The sequence below is a fragment of the Ranitomeya imitator genome, chromosome 2, assembly GCF_032444005.1.
Source record: "Ranitomeya imitator isolate aRanImi1 chromosome 2, aRanImi1.pri, whole genome shotgun sequence".
Lineage (NCBI taxonomy): Eukaryota > Metazoa > Chordata > Amphibia > Anura > Dendrobatidae > Ranitomeya > Ranitomeya imitator.
Window position 1 is genome coordinate 240928590 of NC_091283.1, and position 27383 is coordinate 240955972.

General features: G+C 43.7%; 1 protein-coding gene across 3 annotated transcripts in view; it reads right to left on the bottom strand.

Annotated features, from left to right (window-relative positions):
- Positions 1 to 27383, bottom strand: part of LOC138662854 (oocyte zinc finger protein XlCOF22-like) — a 234776-nt gene that overhangs the window by 19160 nt on the left and 188233 nt on the right. For all 3 annotated transcript variants that reach the window (XM_069748838.1, XM_069748836.1, XM_069748837.1), the window contains 4 exons: positions 26504 to 26683; positions 26306 to 26429; positions 26125 to 26222; positions 25836 to 25926 (listed from right to left, as the gene is read on the bottom strand). In XM_069748838.1, coding sequence (XP_069604939.1) covers positions 25836 to 25926; positions 26125 to 26222; positions 26306 to 26429; positions 26504 to 26683 — 493 coding nt within the window. The remainder of the gene's footprint in view (positions 1 to 25835; positions 25927 to 26124; positions 26223 to 26305; positions 26430 to 26503; positions 26684 to 27383) is intronic.

Here is a 27383-nt window from a genome sequence, read left to right on the forward strand (position 1 = left end):
GTTTTTTGCCTCGTTTTTTATTTATTTTTTTGCGGTGTTCACTGAAGGGTAGTGGGATACTTTTATAGAGCGGGACGTTACGGACGCGGCGATACCAAATACGTGTACTTTTACTGCTTTTTTACTTACATAAATAAATGGATTTATTGGGAAATATTTTTTTCCTTATTTGTGGATTTTTTTTTTATACATTTTATTTTTTTACTTTCTAACATTGACCCAGGGTGGTGACAGAAAAACGACTGGCACATCCAAACTAGTTTGAATAGGTGCATACCAGAAGCAGCTACCTCCATATGTAATATACAAAAAAAGGTTGCACTCTATCGTGCCACAACACGTCAAATATGAAATACATGAAATATGAATAGCAAAATGGCTTTTTGAACATTAGGAAAACATTTTTGAGACGCTTAGCACAGAATTTGGCCAAATAGTGTGAGCCCATCAACCATCGTCAAGGTGGTCTCATTAACCCCTTCATGACCCAGCCTATTTTGACCTTAAAGACCTTGCCGTTTTTTGCAATTCTGACCAGTGTCCCTTTATGAGGTAATAACTCAGGAACGCTTCAACGGATCCTAGCGGTTCTGAGATTGTTTTTTCGTGACATATTGGGCTTCATGTTAGTGGTAAATTTAGGTCAATAAATTCTGCGTTTATTTGTGATAAAAACGGAAATTTGGCGAAAATTTTGAAAATTTCGCAATTTTCACATTTTGAATTTTTATTCTGTTAAACCAGAGAGATATGTGACACAAAATAGTTAATAAATAACATTTCCCACATGTTTACTTTACATCAGCACAATTTTGGAAACAAAATTTTTTTTTGTTAGGAAGATATAAGGGTTAAAATTTGACCAGCGATTTGTCATTTTTACAACGAAATTTACAAAACCATTTTTTTTAGGGACCACCTCACATTTGAAGTCAGTTTGAGGGGTCTATATGGCTGAAAATACCCAAAAGTGACACCATTCTAAAAAATGCACCCCTCAAGGTACTCAAAACCACATTCAAGAAGTTTATTAACCCTTCAGGTGCTTCACAGCAGCAGAAGCAACATGGAAGGAAAAAATGAACATTTAACTTTTTAGTCACAAAAATTATCTTTTAGCAACAATTTTTTTATTTTCCCAATGGTAAAAGGAGAAACTGAACCACAAAAGTTGTTGTCCAATTTGTCCTGAGTACGCTGATACCTCATATGTGGGGGTAAACCACTGTTTGGGCGCACGGCAGGGCTTGGAAGGGAAGGAGCGCCATTTGACTTTTTGAATCAAAAATTGGCTCCACTCTTTAGCGGACACCATGTCACGTTTGGAGAGCCCCCGTGTGCCTAAAAATTGGAGCTCCCCCACAAGTGACCCCATTTTGGAAACTAGACGCCCCAAGGAACTTATCTAGATGCATAGTGAGCACTTTGAACCGCCAGGTGCTTCACAAATTAATCCGTAAAAATGAAAAAGTACTTTTTTTTCACAAAAAAATTCTTTTAGCCTCAATTTTTTCATTTTCACATGAGCAACAGGATAAAATGGATCCTAAAATGTGTTGGGCAATTTCTCCTGAGTACACCAATACCTCACATGTGGGGGTAAACCACTGTTTGGGCACATGGTAAGGCTCGGAAGGGAAGGAGCGCCATTTGACTTTTTGAATGAAAAATTATTTCCATCGTTAGCGGACACCATGTCGCGTTTGGAGAGCTCCTGTGTGCCTAAACATTGGCGCTCCCCCACAAGTGACCCCATTTTGGAAACTAGACCCCCCAAGGAACTTATTTAGATGCCTAGTGAGCACTTTAAACCCTCAGGTGCTTCACAAATTGATCTGTAAAAATGAAAAAGTACTTTTTTTTCACAAAAAAATTCTTTTCGCCTCAATTTTTTCATTTTCACATGGGCAGTAGGGTAAAATGGATCATAAAATTTGTTGGGCAATTTCTCCCGAGTACGTCGATACCTCATATGTGGGGGTAAACCACTGTTTGGGCACTCGGCAGGGCTCGGAAGGGAAGGCGCGCCATTTGACTTTTTGAATGGAAAATTAGCTCCAATTGTTAGTGGACACCATGTCGCGTTTGGAGAGCCCCTGTGTGCCTAAACATTGGAGCTCCCCCACAAGTGACCCCATTTTGGAAACTAGACCCCCCAAGGAACTTATCTAGATGCATATTGAGCACTTTAAACCCCCAGGTGCTTCACAGAAGTTTATAACGCAGAGCCATGAAAATAAAAAATAATTTTTCTTTCCTCAAAAATGATTTTTTAGCCTGGAATTTCCTATTTTGCCAAGGATAATAGGAGAAATTGGACCCCAAATATTGTTGTCCTGTTTGTCCTGAGTACGCAGATACCCAATATGTGGGGGTAAACCACTGTTTGGGCGCACGGCAGGGCTCGGAAGGGATGGCACGCCATTTGGCTTTTTAAATGGAAAATTAGCTCCAATCATTAGCGGACACCATGTCACGTTTGGAGAGCCCCTGTGTGCCTAAACATTGGAGATCCCCCAGAAATGACACCATTTTGGAAACTAGACCCCCAAAGGAACTAATCTAGATGTGTGGTGAGGACTTTGAACCCCCAAGTGCTTCACAGAAGTTTATAACGCAGAGCCATGAAAAAAAAAAAAAATTATTTTCTCAAAAATGATCTTTTAGCCTGCAATTTTTTATTTTCCCAAGGGTAACAGGAGAAATTTGACCCCAAAAGTTGTTGTCCAGTTTCTCCTGAGTACGCTGATACCCCATATGTGGGGGTAAATCACTGTTTGGGCACATGCCGGGGCTCGGAAGTGAAGTAGTGACGTTTTGAAATGCAGACTTTGATGGAATGCTCTGTGGGCGTCACGTTGCGTTTGCAGAGCCCCTGATTTGGCTTAACAGTAGAAACCCCCCACAAGTGACCCCATTTTGGAAACTAGACCCCCAAAGGAACTTATCTAGATGTGTGGTGAGCACTTTGAACCCCCAAGTGCTTCATAGAAGTTTATAATGCAGAGCCGTGAAAATAATAAATACGTTTTCTTTCCTCAAAAATAATTATTTAGCCCAGAATTTTTTATTTTCCCAAGGGTTACAGAAGAAACTGGACCCCAAAAGTTGTTGTCCAGTTTCTCCTGAGTACGCTGATACCCCATATGTGGGGGTAAACCACTGTTTGGGCACATGCCGAGGCTCGGAAGTGAAGTAGTGACGTTTTGAAATGCAGACTTTGATGGAATGCTCTGTGGGCGTCACGTTGCGTTTGCAGAGCCCCTGATGTGGCTTACCAGTAGAAACCCCCCACAAGTGACCGCATTTTGGAAACTAGACCCCGAAAGGAACTTATCTAGATGTGTGGTGAGCACGTTGAACCCCCAAGCGCTTCATAGAAGTTTATAATGCAGAGCCGTGAAAATAATAAATACGTTTTCTTTCCTCAAAAATAATTATTTAGCCCAGAATTTTTTATTTTCCCAAGGGTTACAGGAGAAATTGGACCCCAAAAGTTGTTGTCCAGTTTCTCCTGAGTACGCTGATACCCCATGAGTGGGGGTAAACCACTGTTTGGGCACATGTCGGGGCTCAGAAGGGAAGTAGTGACTTTTGAAATGCAGACTTTGATGGAATGGTCTGCGGGTGTCACGTTGCGTTTGCAGAGCCCCTGGTGTGCCTAAACAGTAGAAACCCCCACAAGTGACCCCATTTTAGAAATTAGACCCCCCAAGGAACTTATCTAGATATGTGGTGAGCACTTTGAACCCCCAAGTGCTTCACAGACGTTTACAACGCAGAGCCGTGAAAATAAAAAATAATTTTTCTTTCCTCAAAAATTATGTTTTAGCAAGCATTTTTTTTGATTCACAAGGGTAACAGGAGAAATTGGACCCCAGTAATTGTTGCGCAGTTTGTCCTGAGTATGCTGGTACCCCATATGTGGGGGTAAACCCCTGTTTGGGTGCACGGGAGAGCTCGGAAGGGAAGGAGCACTGTTTTAGTTTTTCAAAGCAGAATTGGCTGGAATTGAGATCGGACGCCATGTCACGTTTGGAGAGCCCCTGATGTGCCTAAACAGTGGAAACCCCCAATTCTAACTGAAACACTAACCCAAGCACACCCCTAACCCCAATCTCAACCATAACCCTAACCACACCCCTAACCCTAATCCCAACCGTAAATGTAATCCAAACCCTAAATTTAGCCCCAACCCTAACACTAAACCTAATGGGAAAATGGAAATAAATACATTTTTTAAACTTTTATTATTTTTCCCTAACTAAGGGGGTGATGAAGGGGGGTTTGATTTACTTTTATAGCGTTTTTTTGGCGGATTTTTATGATTGGCAGCTGTCACACTAAATGACTCTTTTTATTGCAAAAAAATAGTTTTTGCATCAACAAGTTTTGAGAGCTATAATTTATCCATATTTTGGCCCACAGAGTCATGTGAGGTCTTGTTTTTTTGCAGGACGAGTTGACGTTTTTATTGGTACCATTTTCGGGCACATGACATTTTTTGATCGCTTTTTATTTCAATTTTTGGGAGGCAAAATGAACAAAAACCAGCAATTCCTGAATTTCTTTTAGGGGGGCCATTCCACGTGTGGTAAAATTGATAAAGCAGCTTTATTCTTCAGGTCAGTTCGATTACAGCGATACCTCATTTATATCTTTTTTTATGTTTTGGCGCTTTTACACAATAAAAACTATTTTATATAAAAAAATAATTGTTTTTGCATTGCTTTATTCTGAGAGCTATAACTTTTAATTTTTCTGCTGATGATGCTGTATGGCGGCTTTTTTTGCGGGACAAGATGACGTTTTCAGCGGTACCATGTTTATTTATATCCGTCTTTTTGATTGCGTGTTATTCTACTTTTTGTTCGCTGGTTTGATAACAAAGCGTTGTTTTTTGCCTCGTTTTTTATTTATTTTTTTGCGGTGTTCACTGAAGGGTAGTGGGATACTTTTATAGAGCGGGACGTTACGGACGCGGCGATACCAAATACGTGTACTTTTACTGCTTTTTTACTTACATAAATAAATGGATTTATTGGGAAATATTTTTTTCCTTATTTGTGGATTTTTTTTTTATACATTTTATTTTTTTACTTTCTAACATTGACCCAGGGTGGTGACAGAAAAACGACTGGCACATCCAAACTAGTTTGAATAGGTGCATACCAGAAGCAGCTACCTCCATATGTAATATACAAAAAAAGGTTGCACTCTATCGTGCCACAACACGTCAAATATGAAATACATGAAATATGAATAGCAAAATGGCTTTTTGAACATTAGGAAAACATTTTTGAGACGCTTAGCACAGAATTTGGCCAAATAGTGTGAGCCCATCAACCATCGTCAAGGTGGTCTCATTAACCCCTTCATGACCCAGCCTATTTTGACCTTAAAGACCTTGCCGTTTTTTGCAATTCTGACCAGTGTCCCTTTATGAGGTAATAACTCAGGAACGCTTCAACGGATCCTAGCGGTTCTGAGATTGTTTTTTCGTGACATATTGGGCTTCATGTTAGTGGTAAATTTAGGTCAATAAATTCTGCGTTTATTTGTGATAAAAACGGAAATTTGGCGAAAATTTTGAAAATTTCGCAATTTTCACATTTTGAATTTTTATTCTGTTAAACCAGAGAGATATGTGACACAAAATAGTTAATAAATAACATTTCCCACATGTTTACTTTACATCAGCACAATTTTGGAAACAAAATTTTTTTTTGTTAGGAAGATATAAGGGTTAAAATTTGACCAGCGATTTGTCATTTTTACAACGAAATTTACAAAACCATTTTTTTTAGGGACCACCTCACATTTGAAGTCAGTTTGAGGGGTCTATATGGCTGAAAATACCCAAAAGTGACACCATTCTAAAAAATGCACCCCTCAAGGTACTCAAAACCACATTCAAGAAGTTTATTAACCCTTCAGGTGCTTCACAGCAGCAGAAGCAACATGGAAGGAAAAAATGAACATTTAACTTTTTAGTCACAAAAATTATCTTTTAGCAACAATTTTTTTATTTTCCCAATGGTAAAAGGAGAAACTGAACCACAAAAGTTGTTGTCCAATTTGTCCTGAGTACGCTGATACCTCATATGTGGGGGTAAACCACTGTTTGGGCGCACGGCAGGGCTTGGAAGGGAAGGAGCGCCATTTGACTTTTTGAATCAAAAATTGGCTCCACTCTTTAGCGGACACCATGTCACGTTTGGAGAGCCCCCGTGTGCCTAAAAATTGGAGCTCCCCCACAAGTGACCCCATTTTGGAAACTAGACGCCCCAAGGAACTTATCTAGATGCAGAGTGAGCACTTTGAACCGCCAGGTGCTTCACAAATTAATCCGTAAAAATGAAAAAGTACTTTTTTTTCACAAAAAAATTCTTTTAGCCTCAATTTTTTCATTTTCACATGAGCAACAGGATAAAATGGATCCTAAAATGTGTTGGGCAATTTCTCCTGAGTACACCAATACCTCACATGTGGGGGTAAACCACTGTTTGGGCACATGGTAAGGCTCGGAAGGGAAGGAGCGCCATTTGACTTTTTGAATTAAAAATTATTTCCATCGTTAGCGGACACCATGTCGCGTTTGGAGAGCTCCTGTGTGCCTAAACATTGGCGCTCCCCCACAAGTGACCCCATTTTGGAAACTAGACCCCCCAAGGAACTTATTTAGATGCCTAGTGAGCACTTTAAACCCTCAGGTGCTTCACAAATTGATCTGTAAAAATGAAAAAGTACTTTTTTTTCACAAAAAAATTCTTTTCGCCTCAATTTTTTCATTTTCACATGGGCAGTAGGGTAAAATGGATCATAAAATTTGTTGGGCAATTTCTCCCGAGTACGTCGATACCTCATATGTGGGGGTAAACCACTGTTTGGGCACTCGGCAGGGCTCGGAAGGGAAGGCGCGCCATTTGACTTTTTGAATGGAAAATTAGCTCCAATTGTTAGTGGACACCATGTCGCGTTTGGAGAGCCCCTGTGTGCCTAAACATTGGAGCTCCCCCACAAGTGACCCCATTTTGGAAACTAGACCCCCCAAGGAACTTATCTAGATGCATATTGAGCACTTTAAACCCCCAGGTGCTTCACAGAAGTTTATAACGCAGAGCCATGAAAATAAAAAATAATTTTTCTTTCCTCAAAAATGATTTTTTAGCCTGGAATTTCCTATTTTGCCAAGGATAATAGGAGAAATTGGACCCCAAATATTGTTGTCCTGTTTGTCCTGAGTACGCAGATACCCAATATGTGGGGGTAAACCACTGTTTGGGCGCACGGCAGGGCTCGGAAGGGATGGCACGCCATTTGGCTTTTTAAATGGAAAATTAGCTCCAATCATTAGCGGACACCATGTCACGTTTGGAGAGCCCCTGTGTGCCTAAACATTGGAGATCCCCCAGAAATGACACCATTTTGGAAACTAGACCCCCAAAGGAACTAATCTAGATGTGTGGTGAGGACTTTGAACCCCCAAGTGCTTCACAGAAGTTTATAACGCAGAGCCATGAAAAAAAAAAAAAATTATTTTCTCAAAAATGATCTTTTAGCCTGCAATTTTTTATTTTCCCAAGGGTAACAGGAGAAATTTGACCCCAAAAGTTGTTGTCCAGTTTCTCCTGAGTACGCTGATACCCCATATGTGGGGGTAAATCACTGTTTGGGCACATGCCGGGGCTCGGAAGTGAAGTAGTGACGTTTTGAAATGCAGACTTTGATGGAATGCTCTGTGGGCGTCACGTTGCGTTTGCAGAGCCCCTGATTTGGCTTAACAGTAGAAACCCCCCACAAGTGACCCCATTTTGGAAACTAGACCCCCAAAGGAACTTATCTAGATGTGTGGTGAGCACTTTGAACCCCCAAGTGCTTCATAGAAGTTTATAATGCAGAGCCGTGAAAATAATAAATACGTTTTCTTTCCTCAAAAATAATTATTTAGCCCAGAATTTTTTATTTTCCCAAGGGTTACAGAAGAAACTGGACCCCAAAAGTTGTTGTCCAGTTTCTCCTGAGTACGCTGATACCCCATATGTGGGGGTAAACCACTGTTTGGGCACATGCCGAGGCTCGGAAGTGAAGTAGTGACGTTTTGAAATGCAGACTTTGATGGAATGCTCTGTGGGCGTCACGTTGCGTTTGCAGAGCCCCTGATGTGGCTTACCAGTAGAAACCCCCCACAAGTGACCGCATTTTGGAAACTAGACCCCGAAAGGAACTTATCTAGATGTGTGGTGAGCACGTTGAACCCCCAAGCGCTTCATAGAAGTTTATAATGCAGAGCCGTGAAAATAATAAATACGTTTTCTTTCCTCAAAAATAATTATTTAGCCCAGAATTTTTTATTTTCCCAAGGGTTACAGGAGAAATTGGACCCCAAAAGTTGTTGTCCAGTTTCTCCTGAGTACGCTGATACCCCATGAGTGGGGGTAAACCACTGTTTGGGCACATGTCGGGGCTCAGAAGGGAAGTAGTGACTTTTGAAATGCAGACTTTGATGGAATGGTCTGCGGGTGTCACGTTGCGTTTGCAGAGCCCCTGGTGTGCCTAAACAGTAGAAACCCCCACAAGTGACCCCATTTTAGAAATTAGACCCCCCAAGGAACTTATCTAGATATGTGGTGAGCACTTTGAACCCCCAAGTGCTTCACAGACGTTTACAACGCAGAGCCGTGAAAATAAAAAATAATTTTTCTTTCCTCAAAAATTATGTTTTAGCAAGCATTTTTTTTGATTCACAAGGGTAACAGGAGAAATTGGACCCCAGTAATTGTTGCGCAGTTTGTCCTGAGTATGCTGGTACCCCATATGTGGGGGTAAACCACTGTTTGGGCACACGTCAGGGCTCGGAAGTGAGGGAGCACCATTTGACTTTTTGAATACGAGATTAGCTGGAATCAATGGTGGCGCCATGTTGCGTTTGGAGACCCCTGATGTGCCTAAACAGTGGTAACCCCTCAATTCTACCTCCAACACTAACCCCAACACACCCCTAACCCTAATCCCAACTGTAGCCATAACCCTAAACACAACCCTAACCGCAACACACCCCTAACCACAACCCTAACCCCAACACACCCCTAACCATAACCACAACCCTAATTCCAACCCTAACCCTAAGGCTATGTGCCCACGTTGCGGATTCGTGTGAGATATTTTCGCACCATTTTTGAAAAATCTGCGGGTAAAAGGCACTGCGTTTTACCTGCGGATTTTCCGTGGATTTCCAGTGTTTTTTGTGCGGATTTCACCTGCGGATTCCTATTGAGGAACAGGTGTAAAACGCTGCGGAATCCGCACAAAGAATTGACATGCTGCGGAAAATACAACGCAGCGTTTCCGCGTGGTATTTTCTGCACCATGGGCACAGCGGATTTGGTTTCCATATGTTTACATGGTACTGTAAACCTGATGGAACACTGCTGCGAATCCGCAGCCAAATCCGCACCGTGTGCACATAGCCTAATTCTAAAGGTATGTGCACACGCTGCGGAAAACGCTGCGGATCCGCAGCAGTTTCCCATGAGTTTACAGTTCAATGTAAACCTACGGGAAACAAAAATCGCTGTGCCCATGCTGCGGAAAAACTGCACGGAAACGCAGCGGTTTACATTCCGCAGCATGTCACTTCTTTGTGTGGATTCCGCAGCGGTTTTACAACTGCTCAAATAGAAAATCGCAGTTGTAAAACCGCAGTGAAATGCGCAGAAAAACCGCGGTAAATCCGCCATAAATCCGCAGCGGTTTAGCACTGCGGATTTATCAAATCCGCAGCGGAAAAATCCGCAGAGGACCAGAATACGTGTGCACATACCGAAACCCTAACCCTAGCCCTAACCCTAACCCTACCCCTACCCCTAGCCCTAACCCTATTCTAACATTAGTGGAAAAAAAAAAATTTCTTTATTTTTTTATTGTCCCTACCTATGGGGGTGACAAAGGGGGGGGGGTCATTTATTATTTTTTTTATTTTGATCACTGAGATAGATTATATCTCAGTGATCAAAATGCACTTTGGAACGAATCTGCCGGCCGGCAGATTCGGCGGGCGCACTGCGCATGCGCCCGCCATTTTGGAAGATGGCGGCGCCCAGGGAGAAGACGGACGGGACCCCGGCTGGATCGGTAAGTATGATGGGGTGGGGGGGGACCACGGGGGGGGGGATCGGAGCACGGGGGGGGGAATCGGAGTGCGGGAGGGGTGGAACGGAGCACGGGGGGCGTGGAACGGAGCACGGGGGGGCTGGAATGGAGCACGGGGGGGTGGAACGGAGCACCGGGGGGGGTGGATCGGAGTGCAGGGGGGGTGATTGGAGCACGGGGGGGTGATTGGAGCACGGGAGGAGCGGACAAGAGCACGGGGGGGAGCGGAGCACTGGACGGAGGGGAGCCGGAGCAGTGTACCGGCCAGATCGGAGGGCTGGGAGGGCGATCGGAGGGGTGGGGTGGGGGCACACTAGTATTTCCAGCCATGGCCGATGATATTTCAGCATCGGCCATGGCTGGATTGTAATATTTCACCCGTTATAATGGGTGAAATATTACAAATCGCTCTGATTGGCAGTTTCACTTTCAACAGCCAATCAGAGCGATCGTAGCCACGAGGGGGTGAAGCCACCCCCCCTGGGCTAAACTACCACTCCCCCTGTCCCTGCAGATCGGGTGAAATGGGAGTTAACCCTTTCACCCGATCTGCAGGGACGCGATCTTTCCATGACGCCGCATAGGCGTCATGGGTCGGAATGGCACCGACTTTCATGACGCCTACGTGGCGTCAAAGGTCGGGAAGGGGTTAAACTGATGGGTACCTGACCTCCCTGTCCAAATGTGAACACTTACCGAAGGCTAATGTCTGTATGCTTGGGTGAATATGGACACCTCTGTCAGTAAAGCCTACATATGGGATGGCCGGAGCCAAGTGTGATTAGACGCAATTAAAAACCAGATGGTGAAGGGATCACACTTGGTTCCGGCCATCCCATACGTAGGCTTTGCTGAGAGGTGTCCATATTCACTCAAGCATACAGACATTAGCCTTCGTTAAGTGTTCACATTTGGACAGGGAGGTCAGGTACCCATCAGTTTAATGAGACCACCTTGACGATGGTTGACGGGCTCACACTAATTGGCCAAATTCTGTGCTAAGCGTCTCAGAAATGTTTTCCTAATGTTCAAAAAGCCATTTTGTTATTCATATTTCATGGATTTCATATTTGACGTGATTTGGCACGATAGAGTGCAACCTTTTCTTGTATATTGACCCAGGGTGGGACGTCACTATATTAGATCAGATTGCTGATCTGACACTTTGCATAGCACTGTGTCAGATCAGCGATGTGACAGGCAGTGCAGGAGGCTTTCCGGCGCCTGCTGTGAGCAGGCACCGGCTAGCCACCTCACTTCAGGACCCGGAAGGAGTCCTGTGGCCATCTTGGATCCGGGGACTCCTTCCAGGACACTGGAACAACGCGATCGCTTCGCGTTGTTCCGGTGGGAGAGCGCAGAGTCTGGATTTATCCCAGTTAATCATCCTGCCAAGGTCCTGTAAAGAAGAAACTATATATCCTAGTCTTTGTTCACATTGCAGGGGGGAATTGCATACTATTAAGAGGTCATTAAGTATGGGATAATTAAGGTATCTTTAACCCGTAAATAAGACATTACCTCCAACATTAATTTAGTAAACATGCGGGGTGCCATAGATAAACCAAAGGGCATTGCTTTAAATTGTAGATGACAGATATGAAATATAATGAATGTGAACACTTACCAAAGGCTAATTTCTGAATGCATGGGTGAATGTAGACACCTCTCTCAGTAAAGCTTACATATATGGGTTGGTCGGAACTAAATGTGATTAGATGTAATTAAAAACCACCTTCGGTAATTGTTCACATTTGGACAGGGAGGTCAGGGACCCATCAGATTAATGAGGCCACCTTGACAATGGTTGATGGGCTCACACTATTTGGCTAAATTTTGTGCAAAGCATCTCAAATATTTTTCCTAATGTTCAAAAGCCATTTTGCTTTTCATATTTCATGTATTTCAAATTTGACATGCTTTGGCACAATAGAGTGCAACCTTTTTTTGTACATTATATATGGAGGTAGCTGCTCCTGGTATGCACCTATTCACACTAGTTTGGATGTGCCAGTCCTTTTTCTGTAATTTCAGAAATTCAGGTAGGAGCTTGCACGCCTTACCTCCTGGCCCTTGAGGCAGTGCTTCCTTGGCAGGATATACCCACAATCAGTGTCCCAGCAGAGAAACTGTTGCAGTAGCGCGTGTATAAGGAACTTTCCATGCCTTGAATTCAATCTTCCGGAGGCACTGGTAAGGAATGACTCCTGTCATTCTACCCAGAGGAGGGGGGAGCCATAAAGGAACATTCTCCCGACCCTGTCACCCGCACTGGAGCCCCCGACGCTCTTATAAGAAACAGCACAGGCGGCTATCCAGGCAAGCATTCCTCTTCTTAGATCAAACTTCAGAGCATAATCTCTGCAGGTTCCAGTCTAGTAACAGGAAACCAACTGAGGAGCGAGGGGAGCCGCCCCTTTTATCTCTCTGTAGGTTTCCTGATCCTAGGGGCGAATCCCCTCTCTCTCAGTGTGTGCTGTCGTGGCGAAGAGAAAATTAGGGGTTTCTTCCTGTATAGTCTTATTAATGCAGTTAGCGCAGAGATCCTTCTGCCACTGAACTGCAAGCGTCTTTAAAAAGGGCGCAGTCTCTGTTCTTTGATTTACCGCTAGACTTCCTCAACCCCTAGTGATGAAGCAGAAAAAATGGACCCTGGTACCATAAGGGTGACATTATTATTATTATTTATTGTTATAGCGCCATTTATTCCATGGCGCTTTACATGTGAGGAGGGGTATACATGATAAAAACAAGTACAATAATCTTAAACAATACAAGTCATAACTGGTACAGGAGGAGTGAGGACCCTGCCCGCGAAGGCTCACAATCTACAAGGGATGGGTGAGGATACAGTAGGCGAGGATAGAGCTGGTCATGCAGCGGTTTGGTCGATCGGTGGTTACTGCAGGTTGTTGGCTTGTCGGAAGAGGTGGGTCTTCAGGTTCTTTTTGAAGGTTTCGATGGTAGGCGAGAGTCTGATGTGTTGTGGTAGAGGGTTCCAGAGTAGGGGTGATACGCGAGAGAAATCTTGTATACGATTCACGTAGATCACTCACCACCGCTGACAGTCAAGGGTAACGGTTTCGGAGCCTGGACAGATGCACGTACAACGTCCCTTCTGGATGCCGAGGAGTCTTGCTGGACAGGATGACTGCTGCTCCTACCACTTGAGCAGCTACTTATCCTGGTATGCTGGTGGCTCGGCAAGGCATCTGGCAAGAGCTCCTGCTGCTGCTATGGCGGCTGCTGCTGCTCTCCCACTTCCATGATGAAGTTCTGGGCATGAGTGAGTCTTCTGTGGTCATCCCCAATTTATAAGGGATCTACTGCACTCCCCGCCTCATCCGGTGCCCAATGGTTGCCCCTTCCCTCCTCTGTCACGCCGCTGGAGTAAATATTTGCTGGCCGGGGTTTTCGTCATGGGTGCCGCAATCTTGGATTCGGCCCCCGACGTCACGCAGGCACGCCCATTCCCAGCATGCCTTGCGTGTGACGTCAGACGCGCGACTCGGAAGCGGCTACCCCTCCTGCACGCCGGCAGAGGGGGGAGGGTGGTGCGGCAGCCACAGAGGAGCCCTGGACACCCGACCGTGCTGCACCGATGCTTGTTCGGACACTGAGGCCCGAAGGTACCATGGGCTCTTCCTGCACCCTAGGTCCAGCGCACAGGCCCTGCCTGTTCTTCCACGCTGGGACGGGAGTGGGTAAGTAGGCAAAAAATCTTCCGCCGTTTTCAGCACGAGGGTCCCTGTCAGGACAGGAAACCCAACTGAATCGAAGGAGAAGTACCACCCTTTTATTTTCAGTAGGGTTCCTGTCCTGACTGGGTGGCTCCCCTCTTTTAGGGGTGCTTTCATGGGGGAAGGGAAAACTTTAATTATTTACCAAGACAATGACAGTTCACAGTCTAATAGAAAACCTTGTTGGATGAGCCAGTAGTGTGTGGTGTTCAACTGTTTGTTCATTCTGCCTCCCAAATATCAAATAAAAATAAACCAATCAATGTTATGTAGGCGAAAATAATTTTGTAAGAAGGAACATAAACCAGCTCACCCGTGATTCAGCAACCAAACCTCGGGAGCACGGACCCGCTGTGTCCAGGCGTACAAGATCCAAAAAAAGAAAGAAATGTCCAGCTTCACCGAGTCCGTAAAAAAGCGTTTTCTTTATTCACAAACTTTAAACATGGAGGATACAGACTTCAGCACAACCATATGGGTAAGAATCTCAACGCGTTTCTGGAGACTAGGCTCCCTTAATCATGACATTCTAAAAGACCCATGTATCCCACTTAAATAACCCTACACCGGAAGGCACACCGGTGGGATAAGTGATTGACGTAACTGATTTAAAAAGTGATTTAAAAAACTTGTATTTCAAAAAGAACAAGCGTCCACTATACTTCAAAAGAAGAAAATACGAAGAAAAGGAAGGAAGCATCAATCTAAACAAAGGAACACAGAGATACCACCTGAGGACTCCACATTAGGTAACTTTGACGTCATTAATTTGTCCTCTTTTCCACTCACCCCGGATCAACAGGTTTTGCTTTCGTACGGACTTAATTTCGTTCCCAGTTGTAATTTTGAAATGTTTTCTACTATTTGTGATGTTATATAAACCACAAGATGGCAGTAAATCCCTGTCATCTATAAAGAAGCCAACCATACATAAAGATAAAAAATATGAAATTTATTACAGAAAAAAATACAAATAATATACAAACATCTAAAAAAAGCTACAAGATATCATCCTAGTTATATCCCATGGGAGGGTGGCGAGGAACACCAAATAAGAATACCATGCGATACTATCTATAATAATCGACTACCTATTTTACATATACAAATATAGGTGCACAAAAGCATCCCTTGCTGACACCTCACAGTCTGAGGTAAAATGACGGCAGTCCTACAAACCCTCTTATCTCACCATGTATAAATAAGCCTATACTGAAAATTCATACAAAAATATGGCACAAGGGAGAAAGGGTCCAAATAATTACCAATGCAGGTTTCTACAAAGTGTGTCCTCCCACGTCACAATCCCAGCGCCCCGACGCGCGTTTCGCCCTGGCTTCTTCTGACGCCCCATGCATTCAGAAATTAGCCTTTGGTAAGTGTTCACATTCATTATATTTCATATCTGTCATCTACAATTTAAAGCAATGCCCTTTGGTTTATCTATGGCACCCCGCATGTTTACTAAATTAATGTTGGAGGTAATGTCTTATTTACGGGTTAAAGATACCTTAATTATCCCATACTTAATGACCTCTTAATAGTATGCAATTCCCCCCTGCAATGTGAACAAAGACTAGGATATATAGTTTCTTCTTTACAGGACCTTGGCAGGATGATTAACTGGGATAAATCCAGACTCTGCGCTCTCCCACCGGAACAACACGAAGCGATCGCGTTGTTCCAGTGTCCTGGAAGGAGTCCCCGGATCCAAGATGGCCACGGGACTCCTTCCGGGTCCTGAAGTGAGGTGGCTAGCCGGTGCCTGCTCACAGCAGGCGCCGGAAAGCCTCCTGCACTGCCTGTCACATCGCTGATCTGACACAGTGCTATGCACTGACGCCCCCGGAAGAAGCCAGGGCGAAACGCGCGTCGGGGCGCTGGGATTGTGACGTGGGAGGACACACTTCGTAGAAACCTGCATTGGTAATTATTTGGACCCTTTCTCCCTTGTGCCATATTTTTGTATGAATTTTCAGTATAGGCTTATTTATACATGGTGAGATAAGAGGGTTTGTAGGACTGCCGTCATTTTACCTCAGACTGTGAGGTGTCAGCAAGGGATGCTTTTGTGCACCTATATTTGTATATGTAAAATAGGTAGTCGACTATTATATATAGTATCGCATGGTATTCTTATTTGGTGTTCCTCGCCACCCTCCCATGGGATATAACTAGGATGATATCTTGTGGCTTTTTTTACATGTTTGTATATTATTTGTATTTTTTTCTGTAATAAATTTCATATTTTTTATCTTTATGTATGGTTCGCTTCTTTATAGATGACAGGGATTTACTGCCATCTTGTGGTTTATATATATGCTAGGAAGTACCATTTGTTACTTAGCTGGACCTTTTTGGTTTCACTATTTGTGATGTTAATAAATTTATTAGAAATATCACACTTAAGTTACATTTTGAGGAACAAATCAATTCCACTAGTGAAGATAGTGTTATACCAGTTAACCAATTTAAATCACTCAGTTTTAGAGAACAATTATTGCTCACATGCTTGCAAGACCTCGATTCTGAGAATCAGGATTGTGTTCCATTGAATTCTCATTTACACATAACAAACCCTCATTTTTATCCTGTGCAATCTAGGAGACCTGCCATGGATAAATTTCAGAATGCTGTGGAATCGGAATTAAAATCAGTTTCTGAGAATTCTCTCAGAAAACATTTAACCAACTCCAATTTAACACCAAATTTAAAAATGGCTTATGAACAGTTAAAAAATAACGATAACCTTGTAATCAAAAATTCAGATAAAGGTGGTTCTGTAGTCATCATGAATAAAATAGATTATGTGAGTTGGGTAGAAAATATGTTGAATGACGAAGCTATCTATGAGCGCTTGAGTAACAATCCCACACAGACCATCAAAGTACGTACCCATAAGATCATTGATGAAGGTTTTCATTTGGTTTTTTTTAGTAAAAAAGAAATGGAATACCTTAAAGTGGAAAATCCTGTAATTCCCATCCTATATGCCTTACCCAAGACCCATAAAGGTATCAATCCCCCTCCTATGAGACCAATTGTCTCAGGAATTGGTTCCTTGGGTGAGAAACTAGGTGAATGGTTGGATTCACTTCTCCAGCCTCTTGTTCAAAGGATTCTAGGTTATTTAAGGGACAGTTCCGATGTACTTAATGCCTTACAGGATTTCACTTGGTGTAGTGGGTTTTCTTGGATCACCACAGATGTGATTTCTCTCTACACATCTATACCTCACAAAGTGGCCTTACATGCATTAAAATTTCATCTACAAAAATATAGTAATTTTACTCAAGAACTTCAGGACTATATTTGTGATGTTGTAATTTTTCTCATTTCTAACAATTATTTTTGCTTTAATGACATCTTCTACAGACAAACTAATGGTGTGTCTATGGGGGCTAAGTATTCCCCGTCTCTCGCCAATCTCGTTATGAGCTGGTGGGAAGAATTATATATCTATACTGTTGACAATCCCTTTAAAGACCACATATTGTGGTATGGTAGATATATTGATGATGTCATCTTAGTTTGTGGCCCTGATTTTTCTGTTACAGACACATTTGAATTTTATTTGAACTGTAATTTTTTCAATCTAAGATTTACGGTGTGCCAGGATTTCAATGAGGTTAATTTTTTGGATTTGAGATTAAGAGGAATTCATGGAGATGTAGTCACAACTTCCACCTTTAGAAAAAGCACTGCAGGTAACACTATCTTACATGCCCTTAAGGTACCGTCACACTAGACGATATCGCTAGCGATCCGTGACGTTGCAGCGTCCTCGCTAGCGATATCGTCCAGTGTGACAGGCAGCAGCGATCAGGCCCCTGCTGTGCTGTCGCTGGTCGGGGAAGAAAGTCCAGAACTTTATTTGGTCGCTGGACTCCCCGCAGACATCGCTGAATCGGCGTGTTTGACACCGATTCAGCGATGTCTTCACTGGTAACCAGGGTAAACATCGGGTTACTAAGCGCAGGGCCGCGCTTAGTTACCCGATGTTTACCCTGGTTACCATCCTAAAAGTAAAAAAAACAAACACTACATACTTACCTACCGCTGTCTGTCCTCCAGCGCTGTGCTCTGCACTCCTCCTGTACTGGCTGTGAGCGTCGGTCAGCCGGAAAGCAGAGCGGTGACGTCACCGCTCTGCTTTCCGGCCGCTGTGCTCACAGACAGTACAGGAGGAGTGCAGAGCACAGCGCTGGAGGACAGACAGCGGTAGGTAAGTATGTAGGGTTTGGTTTTTTTACTTTTAGGATGGTAACCAGGGTAAACATCGGGTTACTAAGCGCGGCCCTGCGCTTAGTTACCCGATGTTTACCATGGTTACCGGCATCGTTGGTCGCTGGAGAGCGGTCTGTGTGACAGCTCTCCAGCGACGCTGCAGCGATCCGGATCGTTGTCGGTATCGCTGCAGCGTCGCTAAGTGTGACGGTACCTTTACTCATCACCCTAAACACACAATCAAAAGCATTCCGGTGGGCGAAATGATTAGAGCTAAACGTAACTGTAGCTTACAAACAGATTATAATACTGAGGTAATCCAAATTAAAGCAAGATTGAAACAGAGAGGGTACACCAACTGGAATTTAAATCGAGCTGAGAAAATAGTGGAGGGGAGACCGCGTTTTTATTCAAAACCAAAAAGAAAAGAACGAATTAATACTGGTCCAGTTACATTAGTCTTACATATAATTAATTAGATCAGAGCCACAAATGTCCAATCAGGGACAGACAAAACTCCCAACAATAGCATAAATAATTAGAAAAAAGGAGTCCAAATGCTGCCAAGTAGAAAAATATTTCAAATATTTATTAAATGATAACATACAATCAGCAGAGCAATAAGTAAAATTCAGTAGTATATATAGGGTTACTTATGTGAAGGGTTCAGATAACAATCACATACCACACCAACAAGCTAGTGCGACTTAAGGTCCAAGGTTCACAACATAAGACAAGTCTATCACAAGTGAAAGAAACTCCTCATTCAGTCCCACTAGGAGCCTATGTAAGAGTAGCTGTCACAAACAGTATACAGGACTGGACTTTACCCATATCAGTCGTGGTGTGGATGTGAGGATTGCCAGCCCCTACGCGCGTTTCGCGTAGGCTTCTTCGGGGGGCCGTCCGACGTTCAGCAACTATTTGTACTGTGTCCTGTGTACTAATTAATCTTGTTTGGATAGAGTCTCTGCACTAATCCCTGCTTGCAATGATCCGACAATACGGGTACCGTCACACAGTGCCATTTTGATCGCTACGACGGTACGATTCGTGACGTCCTGCGCTTAGTAACCCGATGTTTACCCTGGTTACCCGGGGACTTCGGCATCGTTGGTCGCTGGAGAGCTGTCTGTGTGACAGCTCTCCAGCGACCACACTACGACTTACCAACGATCACGGCCAGGTCGTGTCGCTGCTCGTGATCGTAGGTAAATGGTATAGTGTGACGGTACCCTAACATGCAGTTTTACAATACCGCAATCTTCAGTGTTCTTTCTGCTTTTTGCTCCTCAAGCATATCTTCGCACTTCAGAATAGTCCGTGGTTCTCTCTCCCTCTTTGTCAATAAATAATGTCTGTATTGATCCAGCTGAGTAAGCTTAGTATATGTCAAAACATACAAGTACCTATTATTTCAGTGCCACAAGCACACTTGTTGCGTCTCTAGCCTGCGATTATATTTACTCATGAACATTTTGCTCTTGCCTCTTGTACTAAATTTTTTTTTTGTTTGTTTCTTTTGTAATTTTGCTAGTTTACATTTGCTGCTGTAATAAACCAATAACTTTATCTACCAAAGTAGGCATAATTGTTCAAATTTACAATAATAATTTTTATTCATGTACATTTTATTTTTTATAGATTTCATTGTGTAAATCTTTTTAAATTTGTACAATCGTTTGTATATTTTTGCTTTGCTGTCATTTTTTGTTTTATATATGTATGTTGTTCAAATAGATTACTGTCACACCAAAAAACCAACCTTCACACAAGGCCATGAGGTAAAAAACATATAACCTTTATTAGACACAATATATATTAAAAGTAGATAATGGCGGGTGAAATACCCAGGACACAGAACAAAAGGTGGGTAACCAAGAGCAGAAGTTCCATAAATAACATCAATGGTAAAAACAATCTGAGCCAGCAAGTGGCAATGTGCAGTTAATCATGTACACTTATACATATAGCAAAATGGTAAGAAGTAACATATATAATTACCAAAATGGAGCGCTCCTGGGGACCCACCACACCCAAAATAGATTACTGTGTTAAGCAACATTCAATACATGTTCATCTCACGCCCACTTTTTAAATCAGTTACGTCAATCACTTATCCCACCGATGTGCTTTCCGGTGTAGGGTTATTTAAGTGGGATTCATGGGTCTTTTAGAATGTCATGATTAAGGGAGCCTAGTCTCCAGAAACGCGTTGAGATTCTTACCCATATGGTTGTGCTGAAGTCTGTATCCTCCATGTTTAAAGTTTGTGAATAAAGAAAACGCTTTTTTACGGACTCGGTGAAGCTGGACATTTCTTTCTTTTTTTAGGCGAAAATAATACCAATTCTCATCTCACAAAAAACAAGTCCCCACTGAGGTCCATCATCTCTCAATGGAAAAACAGAGGTTCCCACACTACTATACTAGTGGCTCAAAGGCTGTTGAAAAGCAACAGGGATTCTATAAACCAATCCAGCAAAATCCGCTCTCACTTCTGAGTCTTGCAGTGTGCTCAAACAACATTTAGGATCCCTGTATTTAGCAATATTATAGTGAGGAGAATCCACTTAATTTTTGGTGTGTGTCTCATGGAGCACAATCTGGGCACTATGTGCTGGGTAATAAAATGGCAAATGTGTAATTTTCACTCTCCAACATCTACTGCGTGTGAATTTCCGGCAAGTGGCTGTGGAGTAAAAATATTCATTCCTCCTACACACATGGTGTAAATTGTTGGAACCCCTCGTTTAATGACAGAAAAACCCACAATAGTGACAGAAATAACTTGAATCTGATAAAAGTAATAATAAGTCAGACATTGCTTTTCAACCATGCTTCCACAGAATTTAAAAAAAAAAATAAAACTCATGAAATAGGCCTGGACAGAAATGACGGTATCCTTAACTTAAGCACTTTGTGACCGCCAATGGTAGATAAATGTCCGCGCTAGGAGGGCTTTGTGCAGCGCCAACGTTTGTCTTCGGATGGCGGTTTTGTGCTCATCGGGACCCTCACGTACCTTAGAACAAGAGGATTCCGGACCACAACGCATCCTGTGACCCCCAACCTCATCGAGACCTGATTGGTTCAGGTACTGATGACGTCATCGTTACACCTGCCAATGAGACAAATCATTAGGTAAGTTTGTTGTAGCAACGAACTTTCCCGGGTGATCTGTTTAATAAAAAACGGAATTAGACCTACTGGTAATTCTGTTTCCAGGTAGTCCCTCAGGACAGCACCATGGAGGTGCTCCTTCCTTGACCTATAGCGAGACAGGATCACAGAGAGGTTAAAAGGCCCCTCCCACCTCTACCCTCCAGTGTTTTTTCAAAGTACCACAGAAGGATGGAAAATGGTCTTAACACACCCTTACAAACGCGTATGTAATAAACCATTTAACAACTTCATCTTAATCTCGAGCCATGGCGACCCAACGGATGAACTATCTGCCGGAAGATTGATCCAGTGCAAGCCTAAAGACAAACATAAGGCAGGGAAATAAGGGTGCTGTCCTGGGGGACTACCTGGAAACAGAATTACCCGTAGGTCCAATTCCTTTTTTCCGTTACGTCCCTCCGGACAGCACCATGGAGAATACCAAAGTAAAGGTCCCAGGGTAGGTACAGAAGCCCAAGGACCAAAGTCCCAGGCAAAAACCAGGCTAGATATAGAAATGATCCGAATGATCAGAAGAAATATAGTTATCTAAAGAAATCCGCAAAGATAATCACCGTAGTGAGTGTCTGATATAGGTCTACAATGGCCAATTTCAGTATGAATGTGGTAAACAAGGTATGGAGCAGAAACCGAGAGTGAAACACACGCTGAGCCCCAATACCAATAATGAACCGCAGTGAATTCCAGCTATTTTGATAGATACTTATAAACACCGCAGCCCCAGAATAGGTTAATAAAAAACCTTATTGCCTAGCAAAAGTATAATGATAGGCACAGCCACCACACAATGAGGACTGTACCGACCAATAATCAGCTGCATGTGCTTAACAACACAGGACTGTTCCTTCCTATTGTAACATCTTTATATACCTTTTTATAAACACTGCCTGATCTTTATGGAGTAAAATATTTAAATTACTAGTTTTGTTCTCCTGCTCTAAAACGTACCCTAAGCCTTTGAAGTGAATTACGCTACTGTTTTGGGTTAGCTTCGGACCCGTTAATCGAAGCTGGTGGTGGCATACCTTGTCCTGTGCAATTGGGAATCTTTGTAGCGACGGCGGCATTATTATTGTTCCTGTCGGAGTGGGAATAGTTATATCGCACTCGCTGCAGCGTGCCCAATAGCCAGTACATAGCAGGCAGCCTTTCTGGCGACTAATTACCCTAGGTGCAGTACCTAATCTGACCTGAGGGTAAGGGGGCACCAGAGAGCTGCAAGTTCTCAAGCCGAACTGTAAAGCGGGATATACATAAATTCCAGCAGTCTGTGTTATATTGCAGATCAGTGGGATAACTAAAATAAGCCCCTGCCGTAAATTGAGAGATCAATATCCTTGTTGGTGTTTCCATCACATTGTGTGGAGTGGAAGGATAATTAAGATAAGCCCCCCTGCACATGTGACAGGGGTGTGCTGGCCAAAGGTCACCCCGATCCGTGACATTTTGGTGGCCGTCGCGGTCTGAACCATGACATATTGGTGACAGTCACGGTGGGATCCTTGACACAGACGATACAATGTGCAGCCACGCATTAAGGCACAAGTCAAAGTGTAACCCAGAGGCCCACAGCCATAGGCACAAAATGCACAAGACCCGAAGTACTATGAAACACCCTAATTATACCCCATGAGGCACAAGGGCACCGAAGCACTATGATGCAATATGATGAGCATAAGCACTGACACATTTTGATACATAGAGGCGCTATAAAGCACCATGATGCAATATGAGGCACTATGATACAATATGATGAATAGAGGCACTATGATACCCCTATAATTCTTCACTTTCTGCAAGCTCCCCTAATCCCTATTCCTAGTAAAGAACTGTTCATCTCTTCTTCAATCCTCCCCATCCACCTCAACTCCTCCTCAAAACTGTTCCCTAACATACAATCATCTGTCTCCAAACACAGACAGCCTCCTCATGCCCTCTTCTGCTCCCACCTGCTAACACTTTCTCTGCTCCTTCTCACTGCTGGTGATATCTCTCCAAATCCTGGTCCTCCTCACCACATTCCCACAGTCATTTCTACCTCCCATTCACGATCTATCACAACCTTCCATAACCTCTCCAACCTTATACCCATTCACCCAGGCCCAGCTTCCCCAGTCCCACTAACAGGAGCTCTGTGGAACGCTCGCTCTGTCTGCAACAAGCTTTCCTACATCCATGATCTTTTTGTTACTACCAAACTTTCCTTCCTCGCCATCACCGAAACCTGGCTCACCCCTTCTGACACAGCCATTGACACAGTGGACCATTCCCTATTATTACAGACCCTCTCATCCCTTGGCATCACAGACTTGGCCCTATCCTGGATCTCATCATACCTAACAGACCGGACATTCAGCGTCTCCCACTCACACACCACCTCCTCACCTCGCCCCCTATCTGTCGGAGTCCCACAAGGTTCAGTTCTAGGACCACTGCTCTTCTCCATTTACACCTTTGGCCTGGGACAGCTCATAGAATCTCATGGCTTTCAGTATCACCTCTATGCTGATGACACACAGATCTACATCTCTGGACCAGATATCACCTCCCTACTAACCAGAATCCCTCAATGTCTGTCCACTATTTCATCCTTTTTCTCTACTAGATTTCTGAAACATAACATGAACAAAACAGAATTCATCATCTTTCCCCCATCTCACGCGACCCCCCCAACGAACCTATCCATTACAGTAAATGGCTGCCCACTCTCCCCAGTCCCACAAGCTCGCTGCCTCGGGGTAATCCTTGACGCTGATCTCTCCTTCAAACCACATATCCAAGCCCTTTCCACTTCCTGCCGACTTCAACTCAAAAGTTTTTCACGAATCCGTTCATTTCTCAACCAAGAATCTACAAAAACCCTAGTCCATGCCCTCATTATCTCTCGCCTCGACTACTGTAACCTCCTGCTCTGTGGCCTCCCCTCGAACACTCTTGCACCCCTCCAATCTATTCTACACTCTGCTGCCCGACTAATCCACCTGTTTCCCCGCTATTCCCCGGCCTCTCCCCTCTGTCAATACCTTCACTGGCTCCCCATTGCCCAGAGACTCCAGTACAAAACCCTAACCATGATATATAAAGCCATCCACAACCTGTCTCCTCCATACATCTGTGACTTCGTCTCCCGATAATTTCCTGCACGCAACCTCCGATCCTCACAAGATCTCCTTCTCTACTTCCCTCTTATCTCCTCTACCCACAATCGCATACAAGATTTCTCTCGCGCATCACCCCTACTCTGGAACTCTCTACCACAACATATCAGACTCTCGCCTACCATCGAAACCTTCAAAAAGAACCTGAAAACCCACCTCTTCCGACAAGCCTACAACCTGCAGTAACCACCGATCGACCAAACTGCTGCATGACCAGCTCTATCCTCTGTTGCGGTGAATATCACTTTATTAGGACATATAAACAAACGGATAGCAGGGAGGGATAGAGTCAGCCACGGACAACGATCGTTTCGTGCTCTATGGCACTTCAACGGGTCCTAACGCTGAGTGGAACAGGAAAGAGTTTTATAGACCCATCCGGATCCCAAACTCCTCCCCCTGGACTCCAAACATAAACAGTGTTACATTTAAAACAAAATGATATTAAAAACAACAATGATAAAATAGCACATGCTGAGAACTACAAAGGAGTTTGGGATCCGGATGGGTCTATAAAACTCTTTCCTGTTCCACTCAGTGTTAGGACCCGTTGAAGTGCCGTAGAGCACGAAACGATCGTTGTCCGTGGCTGACTCTATCCCTCCCTGCTATCCGTTTGTTTATATGTCCTAATAAAGTGATATTCACCGCAACAGGGTAAGTGCGCGCCTACTTTTTTCTATTTTGCCATTGGATTCTGTGTATATTTTTTCTGGCAGCAGCACCCCGTTGATTCAGGTGTAGAGGATTTATACAGCCAGTATCACTTTCTGTGGTGCTAGACCGATAATATAATACGGTCATTGAGTCTGACCTTTGAGCAGTGCGGATGTGTGTTTTTTCTACTACTGGACCAGCTCTATCCTCACCTACTGTATCCTCTCCCATCCCTTGTAGATTGTGAGCCTTCGCGGGCAGGGTCCTCTCTCCTCCTGTACCAGTTAGGACTTTTATTGTTCAAGATTATTGTACTTGTTTTTATTATGTATACCCCTCCTCACATGTAAAGCGCCATGGAATAAATGGCGCTATAACAATAAATAATAATAATAACTCTGTGCTCGGTGTAACTCTTTAAGCGTGCATTCGGCCTATATTGGGTCAGGTACAAGCAATCATATACATTTCGCTTTAAGGCATGACCCTCACACTAATACCAGGGGGTAGGTGGATCCTCCAGGTTGTAAGTTCTATAGAAAAGGGCTTTTAATGCCCAAAGTCATTAGAACAGTTTTGGGTGGAGGAGAATGTTGTGGTCTAGAGGCAAAATGGTGATCATGGTAATACGGCCGGACTACACCACCGATAAAGCAGCCACAGCCGGTGATGAGAAGAATCTGTGACTTCTCTGCATTTAGTGGTTACTACTCACCTGGGTAGTCATATGTAGGAATCTCCTCTTTACACCACTCATCCCCCCTCACATATGTCTCTGTAGTATTAATATGGGTCAGAGCTTCACCCTGAAACAAATATTGTAAAAGTCACCGACAGATGGAGAAGTCACATCTATGATCAGCTCTAATCCTGCCATCTCCACCGTTCTCATTACACAAGTATAAAACATATAAAACTGGTGGATAAAACAAGACTGAGCACAAGACCTTCACCGGCGTCTACACATCATAGGGGAGATCTCCTGACACCTTCTCTCCATCTACCTGATGATCCTGAGGAACATTGGGATCTTCTTGCTTGCAGTCCTGTGGAAGAAGAGGACGGGGACATCTCTCTGGTGTTGTGCTCTTACTGGATAGATCTGGAGGAAACACATACAGGGAGTGAATTCATTCTTTACATACAGATAATTATAGGCTGTGTGTATTTAGTCCTGTCTATTACCTGGAGATGTGAGGGGCTGGGGAACCTCCATTATGACGTTCTTGTACAGATCTCTGTGTCCTTCTAAATACTCCCACTCCTCCATGGAGAAATAGACAGCGACATCCTGACACCTTATAGGAACCTGACACATACAATGATACCGTCATCCCCCCGATCACTTCATAGTGTTACTGTATAATGTCCCAGCAGTGTCACCTCTCCAGTCAGCAGCTCAATCATCTTGTAGATGAGTTCTAGGATCTTCTGGTCATTGATGTCCTCATGGATCAGGGGGTGAGGTGGAGGCCCCGTGATTGGGCTCAGGGGTCTTCCCCATCCCTCAGACACAGGGTCCTGACAGCGATCACTAGAGGTCTTCTTCACCACTGTGTAATCCTGGTAATGGAGAGACACATTAAAGGGAAGGTGCCTAGTTTTAATATTGTAAAAAAAAAAAAAAAAACCTCTTTAATTCCTTATTTTTATAAGTTATTTTCAAGTGCATAGTATTTATTGTTTTTTTTTTATTCATTTTTTTTTCTGCCACTGGGCGCCGCCATTTTGATTTGCAGGACTGTAAGTGTAGCTGCACGACACTTACAGTCTTCACATACGGCTGCCCTGGACATAGGACTCATCAGTCGGCGTCCGACCCCATAGCTAGTAATGCATTATAAGCTTCTCTCTGCTCTGATGTGGCCACGCCCCCTGGGCGGTCTCCACATCACAGCAGAGGCAGGAGGTCGGCGCCATCTTGCTTCAGCCTACAGTGGAGTGTATCTGTGAGCTCCACCGTGACTGAGCTGTGCTGTTGGAGGGGCAGCTCCATCTGTCTCCCCTCACACTCAGCGGCCATTCCCTGTCCTCTGCTGCCTGTAATCTCTAGAATCGCTAGAGAGTCTGAAGTGCTGCGGTCTGATGTTCTCTTATCTGGAGCTGCAGAGAGGTAACAGAGGGGGATGGGGAGACTCTGTGCTGCTCCGACCTCACTGCAGCTCCTCACAGGACATCAGACCCTGCATCTATCACTATACTGTGCTGAGCCGTGTATCTAATCCTCTCCTGTGTGATAGTGTCTGGTGAGCCGTGTATCTAA